Source organism: Equus asinus, chromosome 13 (genome assembly GCF_041296235.1).
Source record: "Equus asinus isolate D_3611 breed Donkey chromosome 13, EquAss-T2T_v2, whole genome shotgun sequence".
NCBI classification, from domain to species: domain Eukaryota; kingdom Metazoa; phylum Chordata; class Mammalia; order Perissodactyla; family Equidae; genus Equus; species Equus asinus.
In genome coordinates this window covers 11,857,821-11,878,339 of record NC_091802.1, presented here as the reverse complement: position 1 = coordinate 11,878,339, position 20,519 = coordinate 11,857,821, and the positions used below count along the sequence as shown (strand labels likewise).

The 20,519-nt window shown below is 55.6% G+C and overlaps 3 protein-coding genes across 13 annotated transcripts; 1 reads left to right on the top strand and 2 right to left on the bottom strand.

Moving 5' to 3' along the window:
* The first annotated feature begins 965 nt into the window (after positions 1–965).
* TNK1 (tyrosine kinase non receptor 1) lies at positions 966–8,526 on the top strand. The gene is made up of 13 exons (XM_014861516.3): positions 966–1,083; positions 2,513–2,677; positions 2,858–2,928; positions 3,058–3,249; positions 3,382–3,537; positions 3,657–3,940; positions 4,196–4,469; positions 5,951–6,045; positions 6,387–6,551; positions 6,783–6,862; positions 7,227–7,525; positions 7,611–7,706; positions 7,789–8,526. The coding sequence occupies exons 2-13, from the start codon at positions 2,515–2,517 to the stop codon at positions 7,900–7,902; spliced, it is 1,989 nt and encodes a 662-aa protein (XP_014717002.1). The 5' UTR covers positions 966–1,083; positions 2,513–2,514; the 3' UTR covers positions 7,903–8,526.
* Positions 8,519–13,603, bottom strand: PLSCR3 (phospholipid scramblase 3). Of its 9 annotated transcripts, none has more exons than XM_070482434.1 (8): positions 13,455–13,603; positions 12,639–12,816; positions 12,141–12,376; positions 12,008–12,050; positions 11,684–11,904; positions 11,252–11,413; positions 9,448–9,609; positions 8,519–9,254 (listed from the first exon to the last, which is right to left on the bottom strand). In XM_070482434.1, exons 2-8 carry the CDS (start codon positions 12,643–12,645, stop codon positions 9,198–9,200), a joined length of 888 nt encoding a protein of 295 aa, XP_070338535.1. In that variant the 5' UTR covers positions 12,646–12,816; positions 13,455–13,603; the 3' UTR covers positions 8,519–9,197. The 9 variants fall into 9 exon arrangements, with proteins under 9 accessions (XP_070338535.1, XP_070338532.1, XP_070338530.1 ...); XM_070482431.1 differs by having other exon boundaries at positions 12,639–12,820; positions 13,455–13,570; XM_070482429.1 differs by lacking the exon at positions 13,455–13,603 and adding an exon at positions 13,029–13,411 and having other exon boundaries at positions 12,639–12,820.
* Positions 13,604–14,326: 723 nt separating this feature from the next.
* Positions 14,327–20,220, bottom strand: TMEM256 (transmembrane protein 256). 3 transcript variants are annotated; one of them, XR_011493585.1, is made up of 7 exons: positions 20,018–20,220; positions 19,688–19,719; positions 19,358–19,438; positions 19,049–19,260; positions 16,750–16,943; positions 15,943–16,159; positions 14,327–15,812 (listed from the first exon to the last, which is right to left on the bottom strand). XR_011493585.1 is itself a non-coding variant. In XM_014861521.3 (4 exons), exons 1-4 carry the CDS (start codon positions 20,172–20,174, stop codon positions 19,117–19,119), a joined length of 414 nt encoding a protein of 137 aa, XP_014717007.2. In that variant the 5' UTR covers positions 20,175–20,220; the 3' UTR covers positions 19,037–19,116. The 3 variants fall into 3 exon arrangements, 1 of the variants encoding a protein (XP_014717007.2); XR_011493584.1 differs by having other exon boundaries at positions 15,943–16,943; XM_014861521.3 differs by lacking the exons at positions 14,327–15,812; positions 15,943–16,159; positions 16,750–16,943 and having other exon boundaries at positions 19,037–19,260.
* Between the last annotated feature and the right edge of the window lie 299 nt (positions 20,221–20,519).

Below are 20,519 nucleotides of genomic sequence, written 5' to 3'. Positions count from 1 at the left end.
GTGTGTTTACCCTTTTCCCTCCAAGGGACTCTGGGGATAGCAGCTGCTATGCTCACACATCCTTCCCTGGGCAGAAGGACACAGGCCAGATGTCCTAAGACTGGTGGCTTCCTCCCTGGGACTCTTGGTAGAAAAAGAGAGGGCTTGCTCCTCCTCAGAGCCTTCTTCAAGGTTTTGGACTGTGTCCCGGCCCTAGGGTCAGCAGAGGCTACATGGTGGAGAGGGGTTATGCCTCGAATGAAGCCAGGAAGTGCCAGTGCTGGCGAAGAGTGCCCTGAGGCACAAGTGCTGCCTTTGATACCAAGACCAGGTACCAAGCTGGGATGTGGCTGAGGAGCCACTCAGAAGCTGTGTCCCCATCCCTCTAACACACACACACACACACACAAGACCTCCCACATGTTCCACCCTGGGGAGCTCCCCTAAAGGTCTTTTTCAGGTGCAGCACATTGGACTGAAGTTCAGAGCTGGGAAAAAGACAACGGCTTCAATCTGAGACTGTTCTAGGCTGGGGGCTGACTGCCTGCACCACGGTCAACACCTGTCTGCCCTGGCTCCCTCCCGAAGCACCCTGCACTGCGGGCCTTCCTCCACTGGAGTGCTAGGAAGCTCTCTCCCCTACGAGGAGACAGGGACCTGTCCTGTTTGGCCTATATTCCCAGTGCCTGGGCAGGATATCGCTTATTCATTTAAGGGTGGCGTTCTCGTTGAGAGAGGGGAAGGCTTTGGCGAGAGGAGGCATGGGGGAGGACATCGAGGAGGAAGTCTGGAGAGGGATGAAAAGTTCTTTGGAAAAAGGGTGTGAAGGAAGGCGAGCAAAGGACAGGGGAAGGGAGGTTTCTCAGGGTCCGGCCTGGCGGAGGGAGGGGCCCGCCAGCCGCCCTCGCAGCCTTTACCTGTCCTGCCAGGGGACTGGGGGCGCGGCGCAGCCCGAGTCCCGCCCTCCGCGGCCTGGTCCCGCCCCTCTCGGGATTTAGTGCTGGCAGCCCGGGCGGCTCCCAGCCGCCGCTTCCGCCTTCGCCAGGTGAGGTCTGGATAAGCGGGGCGCCCGGAGCTGGGGCTGGCGGAGCAGCCGTCGCTTGGGTAGGTCCGCGGGTGCGGAATCTGCCCGTCTCCGCTCCGCTCCCCGGGTCCTTCCCTCCCGCGGCCGCGTTTCCTCCTGTCCCCTCTCCCGTGCTTTCACCTTCTCACCTTGCAAGCGGTGCCAACTCTCCCTGGTCCCGGGCGTTCTCCTCCCGGCCCCTGCTCGCGCCCGGTTCCTCAGCCTACGGACGGGTTTCCATCTGGGCCCAGCCTCGGGTCCTCCGCTACCTCCTGGCTGAACGACCGTGCGGAGGGAGGGGTCCCGGTGTGTGTAAGGGAGAGTGTGTTTGCGCAGGCAGCCATCACCCGGCGCACCTAGAGCCTTATTTAATACAGACTGGTGGAGGTGCCTTGAAGCCAAGTTAGATTGAGCGACTCAGGTGTGCGAGCAGGGCTCTCTACCAGGAGCTGAGCTCAGGTGGGTGTGGAAAGGTGGGTGTGGAAAGGACTGTGCACCTGGCAGCCTGGGTGGCTCTGAAGGCCGCCGTACTGGAGTCTAGTGTGGCCTGCCCCTAACCCCCCATCCGGAACCACCGATTTGATTTCAAATGTTGCTGCCCTGGGCGTCTCTGGGCTGATGGGGCAGTGTGCCTGCCTAACTCAGATATGTGTGGACGCTGTACTGTGATGTCTTATGTGTTGTGTGTGTTTATGTGGACCTTGATGTCGCAGACGTGTGGGGCGGTGTGTCTTGGAGGCAGTGAACTGGCGCGTCTCAAGTATGTGTATATGAGGGGGTATGTGGCAGTAAGCCTGGGTGTTTTATGGCAGCAGACGGGAAAGTCTCAGATTTGAGAGGACACGCATCTGGGTGTCTCAGGCATCTTTTGCAGCTTATCTGTAGGTCTGTGTGTGTGTGTGTGTGTGTGTCTGTCTGTCTGTCTGCGTGTGTAGCAGTGTACCTGGGTGTGGGAGGCAATGTATGTTCATGTGTATATCTGTGTATGTGTGTACCTGCATGTCTGAGATTGGGTGTGGTTAGCGTATCTGGGCATCTCTGGTGTGCATAAGGGGTCTCAGGTGTATTTGGGTGAGTGTGTGCAATGGTATACCTCAGGATTAAAAGGGCAGTGCATGTGGGTGTCCTAGAGATGTAGAGGCAGTGTGCCATAATATCTCAAGAGTGAGCAGGCCAACACATCTGAAGACTGCACAGTGCTAAAATCTCAGGTGTAAGGAGGGCAGGTTGCTCAGTGGTGAGGGAATAGAGTAGCTAGGTCTCAAGTATGGGGAGCATTCTTCCTGGGGTGTGTGTGAGAGGCAGGTTTCCTGGCTGTCTCTGATGTGTCCCTCCCTCTGTAGCTGAGTGTTTCTGACGGGTTGAGGGTGGAGGTGGTGACCACATCTCTGGTGTCTGAGTGTCTCAGGTGCCTACCCTGGGCTGTGTGTCTGGAGGAGAGTGCATCATCCTTAGGGGTTCCTTCTCTAGACATGCTCCCCGAGGTGGGCTCCGTGTGGCTGCTGCGGCTGCTCCGGGACATCCAGCTGGCTCAGTTTTACCAACCCATCCTTGAGGAGCTTAATGTTACTCGGCCAGAACACTTCGACTTTGTGAGACCTGAGGACCTCGATGGCATTGGCATGGGCCGGCCTGGTGAGGGACCCCTGCCCCGAGGCCCTGGTCTCTCTTTTCCAGCCTGTTAGTTGCTAACACCACACCCCCACACCCCCACCCCCCCGTGCACACACACACCAGCCCTCTTCTTGCCAGTACATCCCTTGCATCCTGCCCCGACCCCCCACCACTCCAGCCTCTGATTCTCGCTTCCCCCAGCTCAGCGCAGACTGGCTGAAGCTCTGAAGAAGCACCGTTCAGGGCTCAAGTCTAAGAACTGGGTCTACAAGGTGTGTGTTCTAGGGCAGAGGTGAGAGGCTTAAAGGGCCAGCTCAGCCCCAGAAATGGGGTTGGCTGAGTGGCAAGGAAGGGTATGGGTATGCGGGGTTCTGCACATTTGATTCCCACCCCTGTTTCAGATCCTTGGGGGTTTTGCCCCTGAGCAGAAGGAGACCACCCCACCCTCGGACAACACTCAGTCCCTCCCTGAGCCAGAGGGAGGACTCAAGTGTCTGATCCCAGACAGTGCTGTGTGCAGAGGGGAGCTGCTGGGCTCCGGCTGCTTTGGTGTGGTGCACCGAGGGCTGTGGACACTGCCCAGCGGCCAGAGTGTGAGTGTCCAGGGAGCCTACTTCATTCTGGGTACCCAGGCCAGCTGCCCCCTCTATTCTGTGTGCCCTCTCTGCTCTGGCCCTGGCAGAGCTGCTCCCGAGGGTGCATGATGATGCTCTCCCCACCCCCAGGTCCCAGTGGCTGTCAAGTCCCTGCGAGTGGGTCCAGAAGGCCCCATGGGCACAGAGCTGGGGGATTTCCTGCGAGAAGTGTCCATCATGATGAACTTGGAGCACCCACACGTGCTGCGACTGCATGGCCTCGTACTGGGCCAGCCTCTGCAGATGGTGAGCAGTGCCTGACACTGGCTCCTGGAGCAGCCCCAGGGTTGGTGTGCGACAGGAGAGTGGGAGGCCCAAATCCCGTGGGGCTGGACCACTGCTCAGGCGGTGCTGTGCTCCCGCAGGTGATGGAGCTGGCACCACTGGGCTCCCTGCACGCGCGTCTGACCGCTCCGCCCCCTACACCTCCGCTGCCAGTGGCCCTGCTCTGCCTCTTCCTGCGGCAGTTGGCGGGGGCAATGGCGTATCTGGGGGCCCGCGGGCTGGTGCACCGAGACCTCGCTACGCGCAACCTGTTGCTGGCTTCGCCACGAATAATCAAGGTGGCCGACTTCGGTCTGGTGCGGCCGCTGGGCGGTGCCCGGGGCCGCTATGTCATGGGCGGACCCCGGCCCATCCCGTTTGCCTGGTGAGGGGCGGGGCCCGGGGGGTGGTCTGGCTTCGAGCCCGGAAGAGAGGGGGCGGATCTGGAGGGCACTAGCTAAGGGGGAGTGATGAGGGGGCTGGTCCTCCGAGGGAGGCTGGACAGGAGGAGTCGTTGGGTCTAGAAGGGGGTGCAAAGGAGGACTTAAGAGGACAGCGGGAGCGTCAAGGGAGCGTGTTCGGTGGAAGGTGGGAGCTCCGAGGGGCACATATCCGGCCCCCTTCAGCTCTACTTCCGCAGGTGTGCTCCAGAGAGCCTGCGCCACGGGCTCTTCTCTTCTGCCTCGGACGTGTGGATGTTTGGGGTGACGCTGTGGGAGATGTTCTCCGGGGGTGAGGAGCCCTGGGCTGGGGTCCCACCGTACCTCATCCTGCAGAGGCTGGAGAAGGACCGAGCCAGGCTGCCTAGGCCTCCCCTCTGCTCCAGGGCCCTCTACGCCCTCGCCTTGCGCTGCTGGGCCCCCCATCCTGCTGACCGGCCTAGCTTTTCCCACCTGGAGGGGCTGCTCCAAGAGGTGGGAACCCCTGCCTCCCAGATACACTCAGTCTCTCTTCCCTCCATTCTCTCTCCCAGGGACAAGACCAGTAAATATTGACTCCTGGGCTGGGATCTGGGACCTGGCTGTGAACAAAACAGGTTCAGTCCCTATCTGCAGGGAGCCCAGAGCCCTGGGGAGGCAGCTTGGGGCTACATAGATGCAGGCTGAAGGACTTGGGCTGGGGCTGGGCCAGAGAAGGGGAGCACAGAGCAGAGAGCAGTAGGTTACAGTGGGTGTCTGACAGGCAGAGGAAAAGAAGTTCAGAATGGGAGGAGGAATAAAAGTAACTAAAGCGGTAGAGGTGCCAGGGGCTGTGCCATGGGGGAGGTTTGTAAGGCACGATAAATAACCAGAGCTAACACACAGAGCACTTGGCCCGTGTAAGATACTGCACTACATGCTTTACATGCATCCTTATGCCTGTTCACTCACTGAATCCTCACCACCCACCGAGGTCATTATTATCTCGATGTTACAGATTTGGTGGTAAGGCACTGACGGTTTAAGTGACTTGTCTAAAGTCACACAGTAGGTGGAAGAGTTGGGATTTGAACCAGCAAATCTGACTTGAGGTGTTCCCTAAATCACTATACTCTACTGTTAAAGGAGTTTATGTATGTATGTATGTATGTATTTATTTGCTGAGGAAGATTGGCCCTGAGCTAACATCTGTTGCCAATCTTCCTCTTTTTGCTTGAGGAAGATTGTCCCTGTGCTTATATCCATGCCAGTCTTCCTCCACTTTGTATGTGGGACGCCACCACAGAATGGTCTGATGAGCAGTGTGTAGGTCCACTCCAGGGATCCGAACCCATGAACCCCAGGCCACCAAAGCCGAGCGTGTGAACTTAACCACTACACCACTGGGCTGGCTCCAAAGGGGTTTATTTAGTCTTTACTCTGAGGGCACCTGGGAGCCCTGGAAGGGTTTTGAGCAAGGGAGTTACAAGCCATCTTTATATGTTGTATCACTCTGGCTTGGTGCAAGAATGGATTAGAGAGGTGATACTGAAGATGGGCAGACTAGGTAGGTGACAATGGCTGTGAAGCAGAAGCGATATGAAGATGTCTGGGTGAGAGTCAAGGCATGGGACTGGAGAGAAATGGAAAATTTCCAGAGGTGCTTGGGAGGCAGATCTGATGGGCCTTGGTGTGGAGGAAAAGCAGTATACAGGATGACTCCCCACTTGGTCCCCCTAGGTAGAGACAGGGCCCCCCTTTGTTGCTCCCTGACCCCTGGGCTGTGTCCAGTTTGGCATGGCATCCAGTCTGTCTCCCCCACTGGATTACAACTGGGGGACAGGGACAGTCCCACCCTGGGCGAGGACAAGGACATACCTGGTATGGGTTTGATTGGTGGGTGCATAAATTAGAGTCTCCTTTCTTCTCTGCTCCCATGATGTTACCCCTCTGACTCAGGCCACAAGCCCAGCCACCCTTTCCTCCTGTCTCTACAGGCCTGGCCTCCTGAGGGACGTTGTGTGAGGGATGTCACAGAGCTAGGTGCCCTGAGAATGGAGTCTGGGGACCCCATCACTATCATCGAGGGCAGGTGAGGGCCCCATGCCTCCCACCCATCCCCAGGAGGACGACTCCCTCTCAACCTTCCTGACTTTGGTCCCATCTCTGCTTCTCCCCAGCTCCTTGAACCCTGATCCTCTGCCTCATCTCCTCCTCTCCCCACTGGGCCCCGAGAGCTCCACCACAGTGCTGGCCTCCCCGCTGGAGCCACCACAGGCCCATAGAGCCCTTTTGTGTTAGGAAGAAAAAGGCTTCCCTTCCTCCAGGCAGATGTGGCTCCATGGCCCACAGCTTGTGAGCTGAATGTGGGCCAGAGCCCAGTCCGCGTGCCACCCCCGCCCCCATCCCCTTCACCAGTGCCTCTTCCCACAGCCCCGACTCTGCAACCTGGAAGGGCCAGAATGGTCGCACATTCAAAGTGGGCAGCTTCCCAGCCTCGGCAGTGACGCTGGCAGACTTGGGGGGCTTGCCAGCCACCCGTCCAGTCCACAGAGGCTCTCCTGCCCGGGGAGAACGTCGCCAGGGAAGCATAGATGGGTGAGGACTTGAAAGAGTTGGGGGCAGAGCTAGACTGGGGGAGTTAACCAAGTTCAGCAACTTCTCTGGAAGGGAAGCTTGGGGAGGGGGCCAGGGCGAAGCTGATGGGGAGGCTGGACTTGCCTCCCAGCTGGAGCTTCCACTCTGGGTGGGAGCCCCAGAGAGTTTCTTTGGGAGGGGACATTGATCTGTGGGGTGTGTGTGGAGAATGAATGGATCACTCTCCAACAGGGACAGAGTGAAGGCAAAGCTTCGGGATCCCCCTCCAGCCCGGGGCCAGAGAAGGGGTGTGCCCCTGCAGAAGATGAAAGGTGGGCGTGGAGGTGGGGACAGGGCCTCCAGGGTCTCTGAGGATCAAGAACCACCCTCTAGTTCTGCCCCCTGCTCTGAATCCATGCTTTGCATATGCTTTCCTTCCCCCACATTCTGCCTATTGACATCCTAGGTGTACTCTAAGGTCTGCCCTCCTCACTGAACAGCATTTCCCCTCTGTAGCCCCTGCACTCTCAGTTCTTTGGGTCCTCAGCTGCCTGGGCCTGGGTGTCTGTTCTGTACACCTGTCTTACTATCCCACCTAACCCAAGGACCACCCTGAGGGCAGCATAGACATAGAACAGGAGGGCAGGGCCTGGCATCCGGGCTTCCTTTCAGGTCATTTCTTTCTCAACTGTGCAGGCATTTCCAAGAGTCTGGAATCGGTTCTGTCCCTGGGTCCCCGCCCCACAGGAGGTGGTTCCAGCCCACCGGAACTTCGACATGCCAGAGCTGTGCCCCAGGGACCTCCAGGCCTGCCACCCCGCCCTCCCTTTGCCTCAGGCTCTTCTCAGCCCAGTCAGACCCCCAGGGAGCAGCCTCCCTGGCCCAAAAGAGAACCCCCCCACAGTCACCCCATGGGCATGCCAGGAGCCAGCAAAGCCACCGTCCCCTCTGGAGGCCTCTCACCCGACTCCGAGTTTCAGAGGAGGATTATGGAGGTGAGGTCTCCCTGAAGTGGCCTGGGGTGTCCAGAAGAGGCTACAGGCTGGGGTGTGGGCCTAAGCGAGGCTTTGTTTCCTGCAGGTGGAGCTGAGCGTGCATGGAGTCACCCACCAGGAATGCCAGGCAGCACTGAGGGCTACTGGGGGAGATGTGGTTTCTGCCATCCGGAACCTCAAGGTAAAGCCAGACCCTTCTCAGGTTCCTGCCTCTCCCGCCCCTGCCCTCTAGCAGTCAGCTGCCCTCCCTCCTGCCTCCACAGGTAGACCAGCTCTTCCACCTAAGTAGCCGATCCAGAGCTGACTGCCGGCGCATCCTGGAGCATTACCAGTGGGACCTCTCAGCTGCCAGTCGCTATGTCCTGGCCCGGCCCTGAGCTCTACTCCCTTGGGCACAGACACCAGCCTGACCAAGGGCCTGGCCACATGGGACCAAGCAGAAGCAGAATAAGGTCCTATCAGAGCAGACTTTCCCACCTGGAGAGATCTTGCTGTAGCTGACACAGGAGGAGCCCAGGGTCGGGCACTGACAAGTGTCTCCTACCCTGCCCCTTGGCCTCTTGAGGGCTCAAGCTCCTTTGGCTGGGTCATAGAAGGATCTAATTTACTCTGCCCACCACATTCCCAACCAAAAGGAGGTCTTGGAGGAACACAGCTGCTATACATCATACCCACAGGAAGCTTCTACTCACTACAAAGAATGATCAAGTAGCCATACTGGACCAGGGGAATAGCCATCCTGAACTGCCATCAGCTACCATACTGGACTTTGGGGGCAGCCATCTTGGATGATGGAAGCCAAACTGCCTTGGCTTCGTCTGGGGTCATCATGGATGATGAAAGTTGCTCTCTTAGACTCAAAGACACTTGATCCTGGCAGCATGGATAATGAGACAGGCCAGCCCCTCCCCAGCCCAGCTGTCATATTTCCTTTTGTTTCTTCCTACACCAAATCTTTTTTCTACCCTCTCCCGTTACATACATTTTCCAATGTCCAAAAAGTTACAAAGTTTATATGAATATAACATACAAAGATGCAGTTTCCTTCCTAGGGCAAGGGAAGGAAGAGGTGGTTAAGTAAGGCACAGGAAGTTGCAGCAAGCACCAGGTGTGGGCAGGGCCCAAGGGGGAGAGGAGGTTGGCACTGGGGTCTAGGCCCTACAGCTGCTGGTGGGCAGGTGGGGATCCCCTCAGAGTGCCATGGTCTGAGGCTGAACTGATTGGCCAAGCTGATGCAGGGGAAGGATGGCCATGTCTGCCATCTTTGGTGCTGCTTACCCTTCCCCACCCCAGCCCTGTTGTAAAACCCCAGAGCCCTGGATTCCAAAGGCCTCATCTGCAGCAGAGGCCCTAGAAGGGGGTGGGAGAAAGTGGGTAGGAAAAGTTTGAAAGCTGACATGCCTGTGTGCTGAGGGACTGCCGGAGACAGTGGTGGGAGGTAGCAGGGGAAGGGCTCTCATACATACCCTTCTGTGGGGGTCATAGGTGAAAGAAGCCAGGGGAGGAGGGTGGGGAATGGGGTGCCACGGCCCCCCGCGCCTCTCAGGCATCCCTGTCTCTCCCCTGTAGTGTATGTACACGGAGGAAAGGTGCTGCCTCTGAGGAGGGGCCAGGCCAGGTGACCATCTTGAATTCTGGTTGAGGTGATGGTCTCCTCACCCTGAGGCAGCCTCTAACTGGTGATAGCAGAGGGCCCAGCGCCTCCTCGCTTCTCGAAGAACATGTAGTCCTGAGGGGAGGGCACTGTCAACAGGAGATCTGGCTGGGCCAGCCTGGCTCAGCTATCACAACCAGGTCTGGAACCACAGCCCCCCATAAAGTCTGTCCCTAACCCTCTCCTAGCGGGAGGCCAGGAAGTAAACGAAGGCTCGAGTGGGAGCAAAGGAGAAGTAGGAGGGCAGGGGCGGAGGCAGCCAACTCACAATGAGGAACGTGGCTCCCAGCAGCACAGCCTTCACCCTCACGTCCAGATCCAGCGGGAACTGTAGGCCAAAGTCATCTGCATCCGTGAGGGCTTCTCGGAGCAGCCCCCCCCACTGCTTGCTGATGCGGCCCACACTTCGGGATTCATCTGGAGTCTTCACCTGTCAGCAGAGAGGAAGGAGGAAGGAAGGACCCAACTGGGGAGGATGCAATTGATCTCACCTGCCTCCAGCCTCACTCCCACAGTCGCCATGTATGAAATGTGCAGGCTCTACACTTAGTGAATCCAACAGCCATGTGACATCTGGGAAAACTGAGGCACCCTAAGTCACACTGTGAGTATAGAGCAAAAATCAGGATTCACACTCAGATCTGTTGCTCTTGAAAGGCCATACATGACAAGTGAACATCTTTGCTGGGAGAAATGGGAGCACAATATAGTCTCATCTCCTTAGTGTGTGGCTGGTTGCTAGGTTTGTTTGGTTACCAAGTCCCTGCCACCCACAGATGGTGCAGTTTGTGCCCTGCACAAAGTAGCTTGGCCAAGAGGGCAAGGGAGGCTGCCAACTCCTGGCCACAGTCCACCAGCCAACCAGGCTCCTAGAAGGCTGTGTCTGCCAAAAGGGGTGGCTTTCCTCTGATCTGTAAAGTAGGTAGGGCCCTGTGCAGAACTGCATGCAAGCCTCATCTAGAGGGGATCCAAGCTCATCTATTAGGGGGAGGGGGCAGCAGTAAGTGGCCCCTGAGGACCATGATTTCCACTGGCCTCTCTGGGCCCAGCAGCAATAGGCCATGCCGACATGGGTGTTGGTAATTCATAGTGACTCCTTCGTCCTTTTTCATATGTTCATTCTCCAGTGGCTAGAACTAGAGTGATATCCTTCTGTGTCCTGCCCCACCCCTTCCCCCAGTCCTCAGCTCTGGGCACTTCCTGCACACCAGTCTCAGGCTGGGCAGGGCTCTCCCAGCCAGCCCTTCGGTCCCAAGAGTACAGCCCCAAATATGGCCCATTCATAATTATGATCCTATGAGAACCCCACAGTCTACATATTCCCATCCAGAGGTCACCCAGTTATCTCTTTTCCAGCCAGCTCCCATCACAGAAACTTTCCACAGCTACCAAGGTGACTCAGTTTTTAAAAGTAACCTTAGATAGGGCACCTCATCAGCAGCCTTGGGAAGTCTACAGGATTATACCTGTTGTTTCTCCTTTATCTGCACAGGTAATTATCCCTTAAAGAACTCAAGAGACTTGGTTTTCTAGAAAGGAAGGTGCTTCCCAGGCCTCACTCGAAACAGTCACCACTTGGGTTCTCCAGGCCCTAGGCTGGTGATTGGAATGCATGGTCCGAAGGATATCACCTGGATTCCGGGTTGGAGGGGCCATTTGGACTTCTGGGTTGGCAGGGCAAGCGACAGGATGTTAACAAGTTAAATGAGTACTTGCTCCAGGGCCTGGACTCACAGACTCGTGCACAGCAGCCACATGGGCTCAGTCCATGACAGACTCAATAACCATCCTCTACTCTAAATCCAGCCTGGCCTTAGAGTTTTCCTCCCTCAACACAGGGCTGCAGGTAACAATCAGCACTGGTCCTTAAGATGAAACCGTCTTTGCCATGTTTTCGTAAGACCACGGGGCCATCCTCTTTTTGAATGGAGGAAAACTGGAAATGTGGTAGGAGTCACAGTGGATCTGGGTTGATGAGCTCAGGGTCTTGACCTTAGAGTTGGCCATCCTGCCTCATGCATCATCTTGGTTTATGAAGTTCCCAGGAATCTCCCCTTATTCCTGATACGTACCTCAAAGTTGGTGTCTGTGCCACAGCCACAGGTCCAGCAGGGCCCCACCACTCTCAGGATGGTCTTGCGATTGGCATCCTGGATGGAGAACTTGGGGAGGAAGGGATGCCAGGTCTGTAGCACGTGGCCAATGGTGGTGCCAGGTGGAGCCTGTACTTCCATCTGGAGTGGGAGGCAGTCAGGATCACTGCTGAGCCAGGGCACCCTGGCCCAAGCTCTCATCAGTCCAGCTCTGTCACCTATCTCCCCTCACGAGGCCTCCCATCCCCTTCACTAGACCACCTGTCATCCCCCTCACTAGACCTCCCATCCCACCTGCCCACTCCCACCTGAAGCACGCCTCCTCCCAGGCCTTCTCCCAGATCCTGCCCCACAACTGGCCGGCCCCATTAAGACCGAAGTCTCTCCCAGTCCCCATCCCTCCCCGCCCACCTCCTGGAGGCCACAAGGGCAGCAGCTGCAGCCACAGTGGAGGGGGCGGAGCAGGCGCAGCACCTCTCGGTCCCCGGGGTCCACCATGCGGACACGCAGGGGCCGGCGGGCACCACAGCACAGACGCGCGCAGCAGTTGCTCTCCTCAGCCGCCTGACCCAGGGGCTGTCCGGTCCCCGAGCGCAGTTCGTACCGGTTACTTGTCTCCCAGCCTAGAAGCGCTGCCAAGGGGTGACACGCTGAGGCTCAGGCACCGGCGCCTGCCCAACAGCCCACTATCACTGTCCCCATCACGAGGCCTAAACTACTCCTCCTTCCACTCACTTTCCACTCGCTCAGCCTTCTGGTGAATCAAGATCTGATCAATCTGGAAAGAGAGTAGGGGCCGCGCCGCCGTCAGTTGGCGGGCCTGCACGTCCGGTCCCCTCCCCGTCACTCCTCTCTCCCTCCCACTCACCTGCACCAGGAATTCCAGGCCAGAAGGCACCCCTGGCAGTGGCAAAAAGGGGACAACAGGCCCTGGGGCCCCGGGGCCAGGCGAGGGGAAGAGAGCGAAGCCGGGCGCAGGGGCAGGCGCGTGGGCGGGCACTGGCGCCTGCCCGGGCCCAGGATGCAGCACTGGCTCCGGGTACCCGGCGGTCACAGGGTAGGGAGGTGGGGGCGAAGGGGCGTAGTCTTTGGGGGCCAAGTGGCCTGTGAGGGGACAGGAGTAGATTAGAAAGGGACCCGCGGCCTCATCCCCATGCCCCTTAGCCCACGGGCCGCGAGGCCACGGGGGAAATGCGGTCAGAAGAGACTGAGAAAGATGGGGCGGGGGAGCAGGGCGGCGGCTCCCTGGGAGGAAGGGCGGAGCCCTACTCAGCCAGTCCGAGCACATTCCCGGAGGATGTGTTCGACACCCGGTTCCCAAGTCCGTGGGGGGATAACGGAGACCCTCAGCCTTGCGCCCACTTACCAGCCATGGGGAAGGGGCGAGGGCTGGCGGGATGTCGGTGTCCGAGGAGCTTAGTTCTAGAAGTGGAGGCAAGCTCGGAGACAGCCAGACAGACACAGAGACAGACACAAAGACGGACAGGCAAACGCCGAAAGGCAGCTGCGCCCGGCGCCGGCCCAGGGTCTCTTGGGCGGCGCCTCTGACTCGGAGAGAAACCGAAAGTGTCAGCGGGCGGGGCGGGGTACCTGGGACCCCGGATTCCCTCAGGGGCCCCAGAACCGCCCCCTCCCTTTGTTCTCCCATTCTCCGCGGAGGCGGCTGTAGGCAGACGGCAGGACAGAAGGACCTGCGGTCAGACCGACGACCGGACCTCGAGGGAGGTCTCCTGACCCCTCTGTGCCCCCCGCTCACCTGAAGCCCCTAGAATAGCCGGGGTGCCCAGCGCACCAGGGCTCTCAGGAGCTACTGGAGGCGGGCCCAGGATCTGACTCCGCCCCTCGACCTGTCCGGGCCCCACCCCTCCCGGCCTGGGTGGCGCGCCTGCGCAGAGAGGATGCCGGTTCTCCCGCGGGGCCGCGGACCCTGGACCGCCGGCTCCTTCTCGTTGTCTGCGTTCCCGCCCCTTCCGCTCCGATGCAGAGTGCCAGAAAGGAAGCTCGCCTGGGGAGGGCAGCAGGCTGAGACCTAGCCAAGCGACCCCCGCCAGGTCTACGGGCGCGAAGTCCTCAGTGCCCCTTGGTGGGAACGAGGGCCGCTTGCGCGGCGCTAGACCCCAGGCTCCTCCTCCCAAGGGCGGTTCGGGCCTCGCTGACGCAGCGGAACACCCTGCACACTCACCCATTGGCTTCTAAGACTGGCTCCTGGCTCTCTTTCCACCTCCCTGGGGCTGCCTCGCCGTCCCCTCTCCCTCGCGCAGCAGCACCCACGCAGACATCTTGCAATTACTTCAGGCGCCCCCAGCCACGCCGGTGACAGGCCGCCAAACAGTGTCAGTAATGAGTGTGCCTGAGGTGAGGCTCGGGGCCAGAGGAGGCAATGCGGTCAGCAGGAAAGGCTTCTCCCAAGAAGAGTCGCTTCGGCTGGGTCCTGAGCCGGGGCCTGCAGGCGTGAGGAGGTCCTGCCCTTTGGGGGCCTATAGGCTGAGGGGCGAGCGGTGAGTTTAGAGAGGGAGTCCAGCCCGCGTGCACAGAGGGCCTTGTGGGAGCTGGGACTTGGCCCCAAGGGCAGCAGGTAGCCCACTGAAAGATTTTAAGACCGGCGGAGGTCAAATGTTTTAGAAAAACCATTAAAACTGCAGTGTGGAGAACAATAGAGGCACTCAGGCTGGGCTGTTGGCAGCAGTCGGGGGGAGAGGATGGCTGTGGTAGTGCAGACAGACGGAAGTGGCGGGTTTTGGAGATATTTAGATAATACAGAACTTGTTTGAGGGGTGAGATGTGGAGGGGAGGAGTCCAGGATGACCCCAGGTGCGCGCCTGGTCACCAGGCAGGTGGAGGTGTCACTCATCAAGATGAATACAGGGAGATGCAAGTTTGGGGAGTTCCTTTGCCTCTATGTCCATGTTCCTCTGGGCTGGTCAGGTGCTCCCACAGCTTCAGTCATCATCTGCTTCAGACCCAAGTGCCTGGTACCCCTTAGTGCCACAGATTCTACATGGCCCAAACCATGGACCAGCCTCCACCACAACACGTAAACATACAGAAATTCAGTTATGCAACAAAGATTTAGTGAGCACTTACTATATGTCAGACAGCATTTAAAGTGATAAGAATATACAGCGGTCAAAAAAAGTTTACAAAAATTCCTGATCTCCTGGGGTTTACATTCTAGTGGAAAAGAGACAGATAATGTAAATAAAATACATTAAGTCAGATGATGATAAACGCTATGAAGAAAAATAGAGCAGGATAAAGAGGACAGAGAGGGGTGGGCAGGAGGTGCAATTTTGAAGAGGGTGGACTAGGAAGGCATCATCAGTAAGGTGATAGTTGAGCAAAGACCTAAGGGAAGGTCAAGGATGGCGCCCTGCAGACCTCTAGGTGAAGAGTGTTTCAGGCGGAGGGAACAAGGGCAAAGGCCTCAAGGCAGAAGCCTGCCTTACTTGTTCAATCAAGAAAAAGGAGACTGGAGTGGCTAGAATGGAATGGAATGAACCAGGGGGAGGTAAGAGAGGTCACAGGAGGCCAGATCACATACGGCCTTTTAAACCATTGGATTATACTCTGAGTGAAATGGGCAGTGCTGGAGGGTTTGGATAGAGAAGAGACATGACACTTACATACTGAAATTGTGGTCTGCAACTGTGGCCACAAGTTAGAATTATCTGGGGTGCCTTAAAAATCCCTCTGCCTGGGCCCCACTTCATAGCAATTTAACTAGAATATGTGGGGTGAGGTGCAGACCTAAGAACTTTTTGAAAATTCCCCAGCAGATTTTAAAATGCAACCAAGGCTGAGGACTACTGTGTTAGAAGGCTCGCTCGCTCCCTCCCTCTCTCTCTCTCTCTCAGGCTGCTCTGTCCAGAGCTGGCTGTAGGTAGGCAAGGGCAGAAGGAAGTTCTTGCAAAAAGCCTGGTGAGATATGAGGATGACTCAGACCAGGTGCTGGAGTGGTAGCAATGGAGGTGGTGAGAAATGGGCAGATTCTGGTTATGTATTTGAGCCATGATGACGGTGTGGATATATGATGTGAGGCAAAGGGAAGTCAAGGTTGACTCAGGCTTGACCCAGGAGACCTTTCAGTGTGAACTCCACCCTACCTCTGTTTGGTCATTTCCTGCCTGCTCACTCTGTCCTGAGCTCCAAGCACTCCTGTTCTCTCTCTTGACTTGTTACCAGTGTGATCTTGTCCCTTTTTTCTGGTGAACTATTCATGCTGAAACCCAGCAGATGGACGGAAGTCTTACCAGTCCCCAAATGCAAAACAAACCCACCTCTGTATCTACTTGTAACACTCAGTATTATTACTGTACAGTATTATTACTGTAATAATTGTATCAAATTATTTTTTAAAAGGTCTGTCGTGGGGCTGGCTCCGTGGCTGAGTGATTAAGTTCGCACGCTCTGCTTTGGCAGCCAAGGTTTTTGCCGGTTCGGATGGTGGGCGTGGACATGGTACCACTCGTCAGGCCATGTTGAGGCGGTGTCCCACGTGCCACAACTAGAGGGAGCCACAACTAGAATATGCAACTATGTACTGTGGGGATTGGGGAAGAAAAAGCAGAAAAAAAAAAAAACATTGGCAACAGTTGTTAGCTCAGGTATGAACAAGAAGGAAAAAACTTAGCTCTGGGAATTGGATAGAAGAGAGACTGAATCCAGCTTACCCAGGTCCTAGCTGTATGACATAGAATAAGTTACTTTGGGCTGGCCCCATGGCGGAGTGGTTAAGTTCTCGTGCTCCGCTGCGGCGACCCAGTGCTTCGTTGGTTCGAATCCTGGGCGCAGACATGGCACTGCTCATCAAGCCACGCTAAGGCGGCATCCCACATGCCACAACTAGTAGGACCCACAACTAAGAATATACAACTATGTACCAGGGGGCTTTGGGGAGAAAAAGGAAAAAAATAAAATCTTTAAAAATAAAAAAATAAAAATAAAAAAAAAGAATAAGTTACTTCATCTCTCTTATCCTCACTTCCACTAACTTGCAGGACTCTTGAGAAGACCGGATACAATGTACAGTAATAACAGGGACCAATTATCAAGCAGGCCTTATTTATCTTAGTTCCCCAAGAGTCTGGCCCAAAGCAAAGGCATCAGGGATCATATTACAGGGAGGGTGGCTGTTCCGGATGCCGGAGTCTCCTCCACTTGGAGGTTCCATGTGCCCCAGACACTACCTGAGATGTAGGATGGAAATGCAGCAAGAGCACTGGACTGGGAGGTGGGAGCCTGGGGATCCAGTGTGGGCTCTGCCGCTGGCGTTCTGGGCCATTCTGAGGTCCCCTCTGAGGCCTTATTTTTTTCATTTTTAAATGAAGAAATACTGTGATCCTCTACTAATACACCTCCAATCATGCCTCCTCCCTGATCTATTTCAGTGGCTCTCCATTCCCCTCAAGAGGGTCCAACCTCTCAGCATAAGGCCCTCCACCATTTGGGCCCCACCATCCGCATTGTTCACTACTGGCCTTCTCATGCTCTTCAAGCCAGCCACCAGAAATTCTTTCAGGTCTTCAACACACTGGGCTCTCTCCTGCTTCAGGGCTGCCTCAAAAGCTCCTGCCTTGTTCTGGAACATGCCCCCCTCTCTCATCACTTAACTCCTTCAGGTCTCCACTCTTCCACACGGCAGCTGCTCCAGGAATCCGGAGCTCAGTCGGGGCTGGGGTGGAAGACAGAAATTCCGGGTATGCAGATTGTAACAAAAGATATGGGGCTGAATGAGATTACCTAAAGAAATGGTCTGTACTTTTCTGAATGTACACCTTCAGAAAAGTTAAGTATACATCTCCAATATACTTTACAGATATGCACTTTATAAAACATATACAAAAATAGAAATTAAAAAGGATGAAATTACAATATGTATACATAAGAGTTCTATTTTTTTTTTCATTAAAATTTGGAAACTGTTGATTTAAACTAGGTAGAGAAGCTGGCAAAGCAGCCACAAAGACAGAGAAAACCAGAAGAGTGGTATCATAGAAGGAACATGATGTGTTTCAAGGACAGTGTGGCCAACTGTGTCCAATGCTACAGAAAGGCTGAGGAAGACGAGATTGAAAATCACCCACTGGATCTGGCCACCAGGAGGTCACAGTGATTCACAGGATTCTTCCAATGGCATTTATGGGGAAGAAACAGGATGGAAGACTGACCAGAGTGGGCTGCAGAGTAAACTTGAGTCCAAATCTCTCTCTTAAGTTCAGACACCTTCCTGAGCTCCCCAACTACCTGCTTGGGCCCTCCACTTGGATGTCTCCTAAGCAACATGTCCAAACTAACCTTCTGACCCGCCTCCCCCTAATCTGCCCCTCCTTTAGTTTTTTTCATCTGGGTAACTGCACCTCCACTCAACCAAGTGTGTAAACCAGAAATCTCCCTCTCATCCACCCCTTATGTCCAATCCATCAGCAAGTCCCATCAGCACTATCTTCAAAATATATTCTGAATTGGACCCTTTCATCATCCTTCCATCCTTAAGCAAGCAACCATCATCATCCCACACCCGGACCTCTTCAGTGGCCTCCCGACTGATCTCCCTGTTGCATCCTTATCTTCCTCCAATTGGTTCTCCAGATCTTTTAAACATATAAGTCACATCCTAGCATTCTCTCACTTTAAACCTTTCAATGACTTACTGTTGCACTACAAATAATTTCCAAGTGCTTAACACCGCCTGCAAGGCCTGCACTGACCATCCGGGACCCCTGACTCACTACGTCAGCCACACTGGTTTTGCTCTTTCTCCAACTCACCCAATTTTCTCCTGCTTCAAGGATTTTGAACTGCTCCTTTTCAACATGTTTTGCCAGCTATTCTTTCTGCCTAGAATACACTTCCCCTTCACTTTGCGCATGGTTAGTTCCAGCTGTAGTGGAGGCCTTCTCATCTAAAGGGGCACCGCCTTCCACTGCCCCATTGTTTCACTGCCTCCCTGGGCTTTTCCTCCGAGCACACAATCCAACTCACAATGACATATTCGTGCGTTTCGTTGTTTAAGGTTCATTTCCACTACTAGATGGGAAACTCCACAAGGGAAAGGATGACGTCTGTCTTGTTCACAGTTGAATCTCCTTGTAATGTCTGACTTATGATCAACACTTGATGACTTAAACACGGCTGTCTAAATATCTTCTAGTTCTCTACATGCTGTTGGTGCTACTCTAGCCTGCCCCACCACCTTTCTTCACTCCTTTTCTAACTCAGAAACTTGGCTCACATTGAAGACTCATGTGGCTCCATATTCCTCCCCTGCCCACCTCCATCTCTGTTCAGTTTCCTCCACACAAGAGTTCTCTTAAGGATCATTTCAAGCACTGTAAAGCATTTTCTGCCCTCAATACATGATGTTCTGTCCCTGTTTTGAACTCCAAAGTAGTTTGTAACTAATGGCACTCCTCCTGTCCTGCCTTGCCTTAACCCTGACTTTTAGAGTGAGTGCTCAATAAATCTGTGGAATGACAGGGCTGAAAACCACTGCCCTATAGTAATCTTCAAATTTAACGAGCATCAGAACCACACAATACAGCTTCTCACGCCCCAAAGAAGATTTCAATTAGAACCTGCATTTCAAGCATTCTTTATGACTCTTATGCCCACCAGTTTAAGAACTTCATAACAAGTTAACTTGAAGTGAAGAGAATCCCCAGACCCAAGGCTCAGTGATTTAGTCTCAGGAAAAGGAGGGAGTTCAGAGGGTGACAATCTCTATCCCTCCTCCTCCAAGAGGTTAGATGAACAAAGACTCCAAAGTTCTTTACTTGCCTTTCTCTTTTAATCGCCTCCCTGCTCCAACTCTCAAAAAAGTACCCAGAAATTAAATACAAGGAAGCTCAAAGAGCCAAGGCAAGCCAGCCCAAGAGTAGCAGGCTTCCTCCCACAGGGGCCAAAGTCTGGATGCTGGGGTCTCCACTCAGAGCCTGGTAGTAAAAGCTGGTGCAGAATAAGGTGGTTCCAGAGGCCAGCAGTAACCCAGCCTGGAGGAGAAACAAGGAAGAATACGGGCTAGTAAAAACAGAGCAGGAGGAGAAGTGGGTGGGGCTTGATCAGGGTTAGACCAGTGGGGAAGATTACCCAAAGGGGCTTTCTGCAGTGCGGCACCCCTAACAGGGCCAGGCTGTGTAAGAAGTGGTGTTTGTTGACTCTGTCAAAGAGCTGTAAGAGAAAGAGAAATGGGGGGACTTCCTAAGCAACGCAGGAGCCTGGATCCCGTGGGGACACAACGGACAAAAGTCCGTCTCCCAACTGAAGTCCCAGCTTGCCTCTCGAGAGTCCCCCGCCTCAGGCTTGCAGCCCTGATGGCTGCAGACCCGCGCTCCGCCCCTCTCCTATTTCCCTCAGGGACCCCAGACATTGTGCCCTCATAGACCCGGAAGTCGGAGAGCCCCAGCGCAGTTACTTCACCTCCTTCCCGTAGGCATCCGGGAACTGGGCGCCTGTGAAAAGAAGAGGCAAAGGTTACCAGTTCTAGAACCAGCCCTGACTACTCCGACTCCCGGGGGTACCCAAATGGACACTGGCGAGAAAGGGGCTCCCAGGAGGCTTCTGATTGTTGGATACATGCATGGCAGTTGTGGGAACCAACTGGACCGGGCTGAGGGACTTGAAAAGGTTTAGGACTCCCCGGGCTGTCTGGTCGATTGGAGCCTTGGCACCTCCTATAGACTCCGCCCCTGCACCAGACCCCAAAGGTCGCCCCTAGCACGATCCCAGCTCCATCCCCAGTCTCCTGACCGTGCGCCCCGTAGGTGGCCAAGCCCAAGGCTCCGGCTCCGGACAAGGCGCCCAAGCGGCGGAAAGTAGCCCCAAGCCCAGCCATGGCTGTGATGGTCACGCGCCGGATGAACACCGCCCAGGCCACCCAGAAGGCCAGCCAACCCTGATCTTCCATGCAAATAAGGCCCACAGGTGCCCAATCCGGGCCGTGTTCATTTCAGCGTCCAGGTCCTCACCCGGGTACTTGCGCCTTTGTAAAGCCTCTGGTGAGTGGCGAAGACGTCTGGCGGGCGGAGAAACCAGAACCAATTAGAAGCGGAGGAGCGGAGCAGTAGGGGGGCGGAGTTGGGGGGGTGGGTGGGACTAGAGGATTTGCGTCACGGATTGGCCCACTTTCCAAGTTGATCGTCCCTTCTAACACCGCCCCCCTCCACCTCCGGCCAATTTCCAAAGATCCCGGTCCCCACGCAAAGTTCCGCCCCTTTCTCCACAGGCTCCTCCTTTTCAGCTTTAAGCCAGA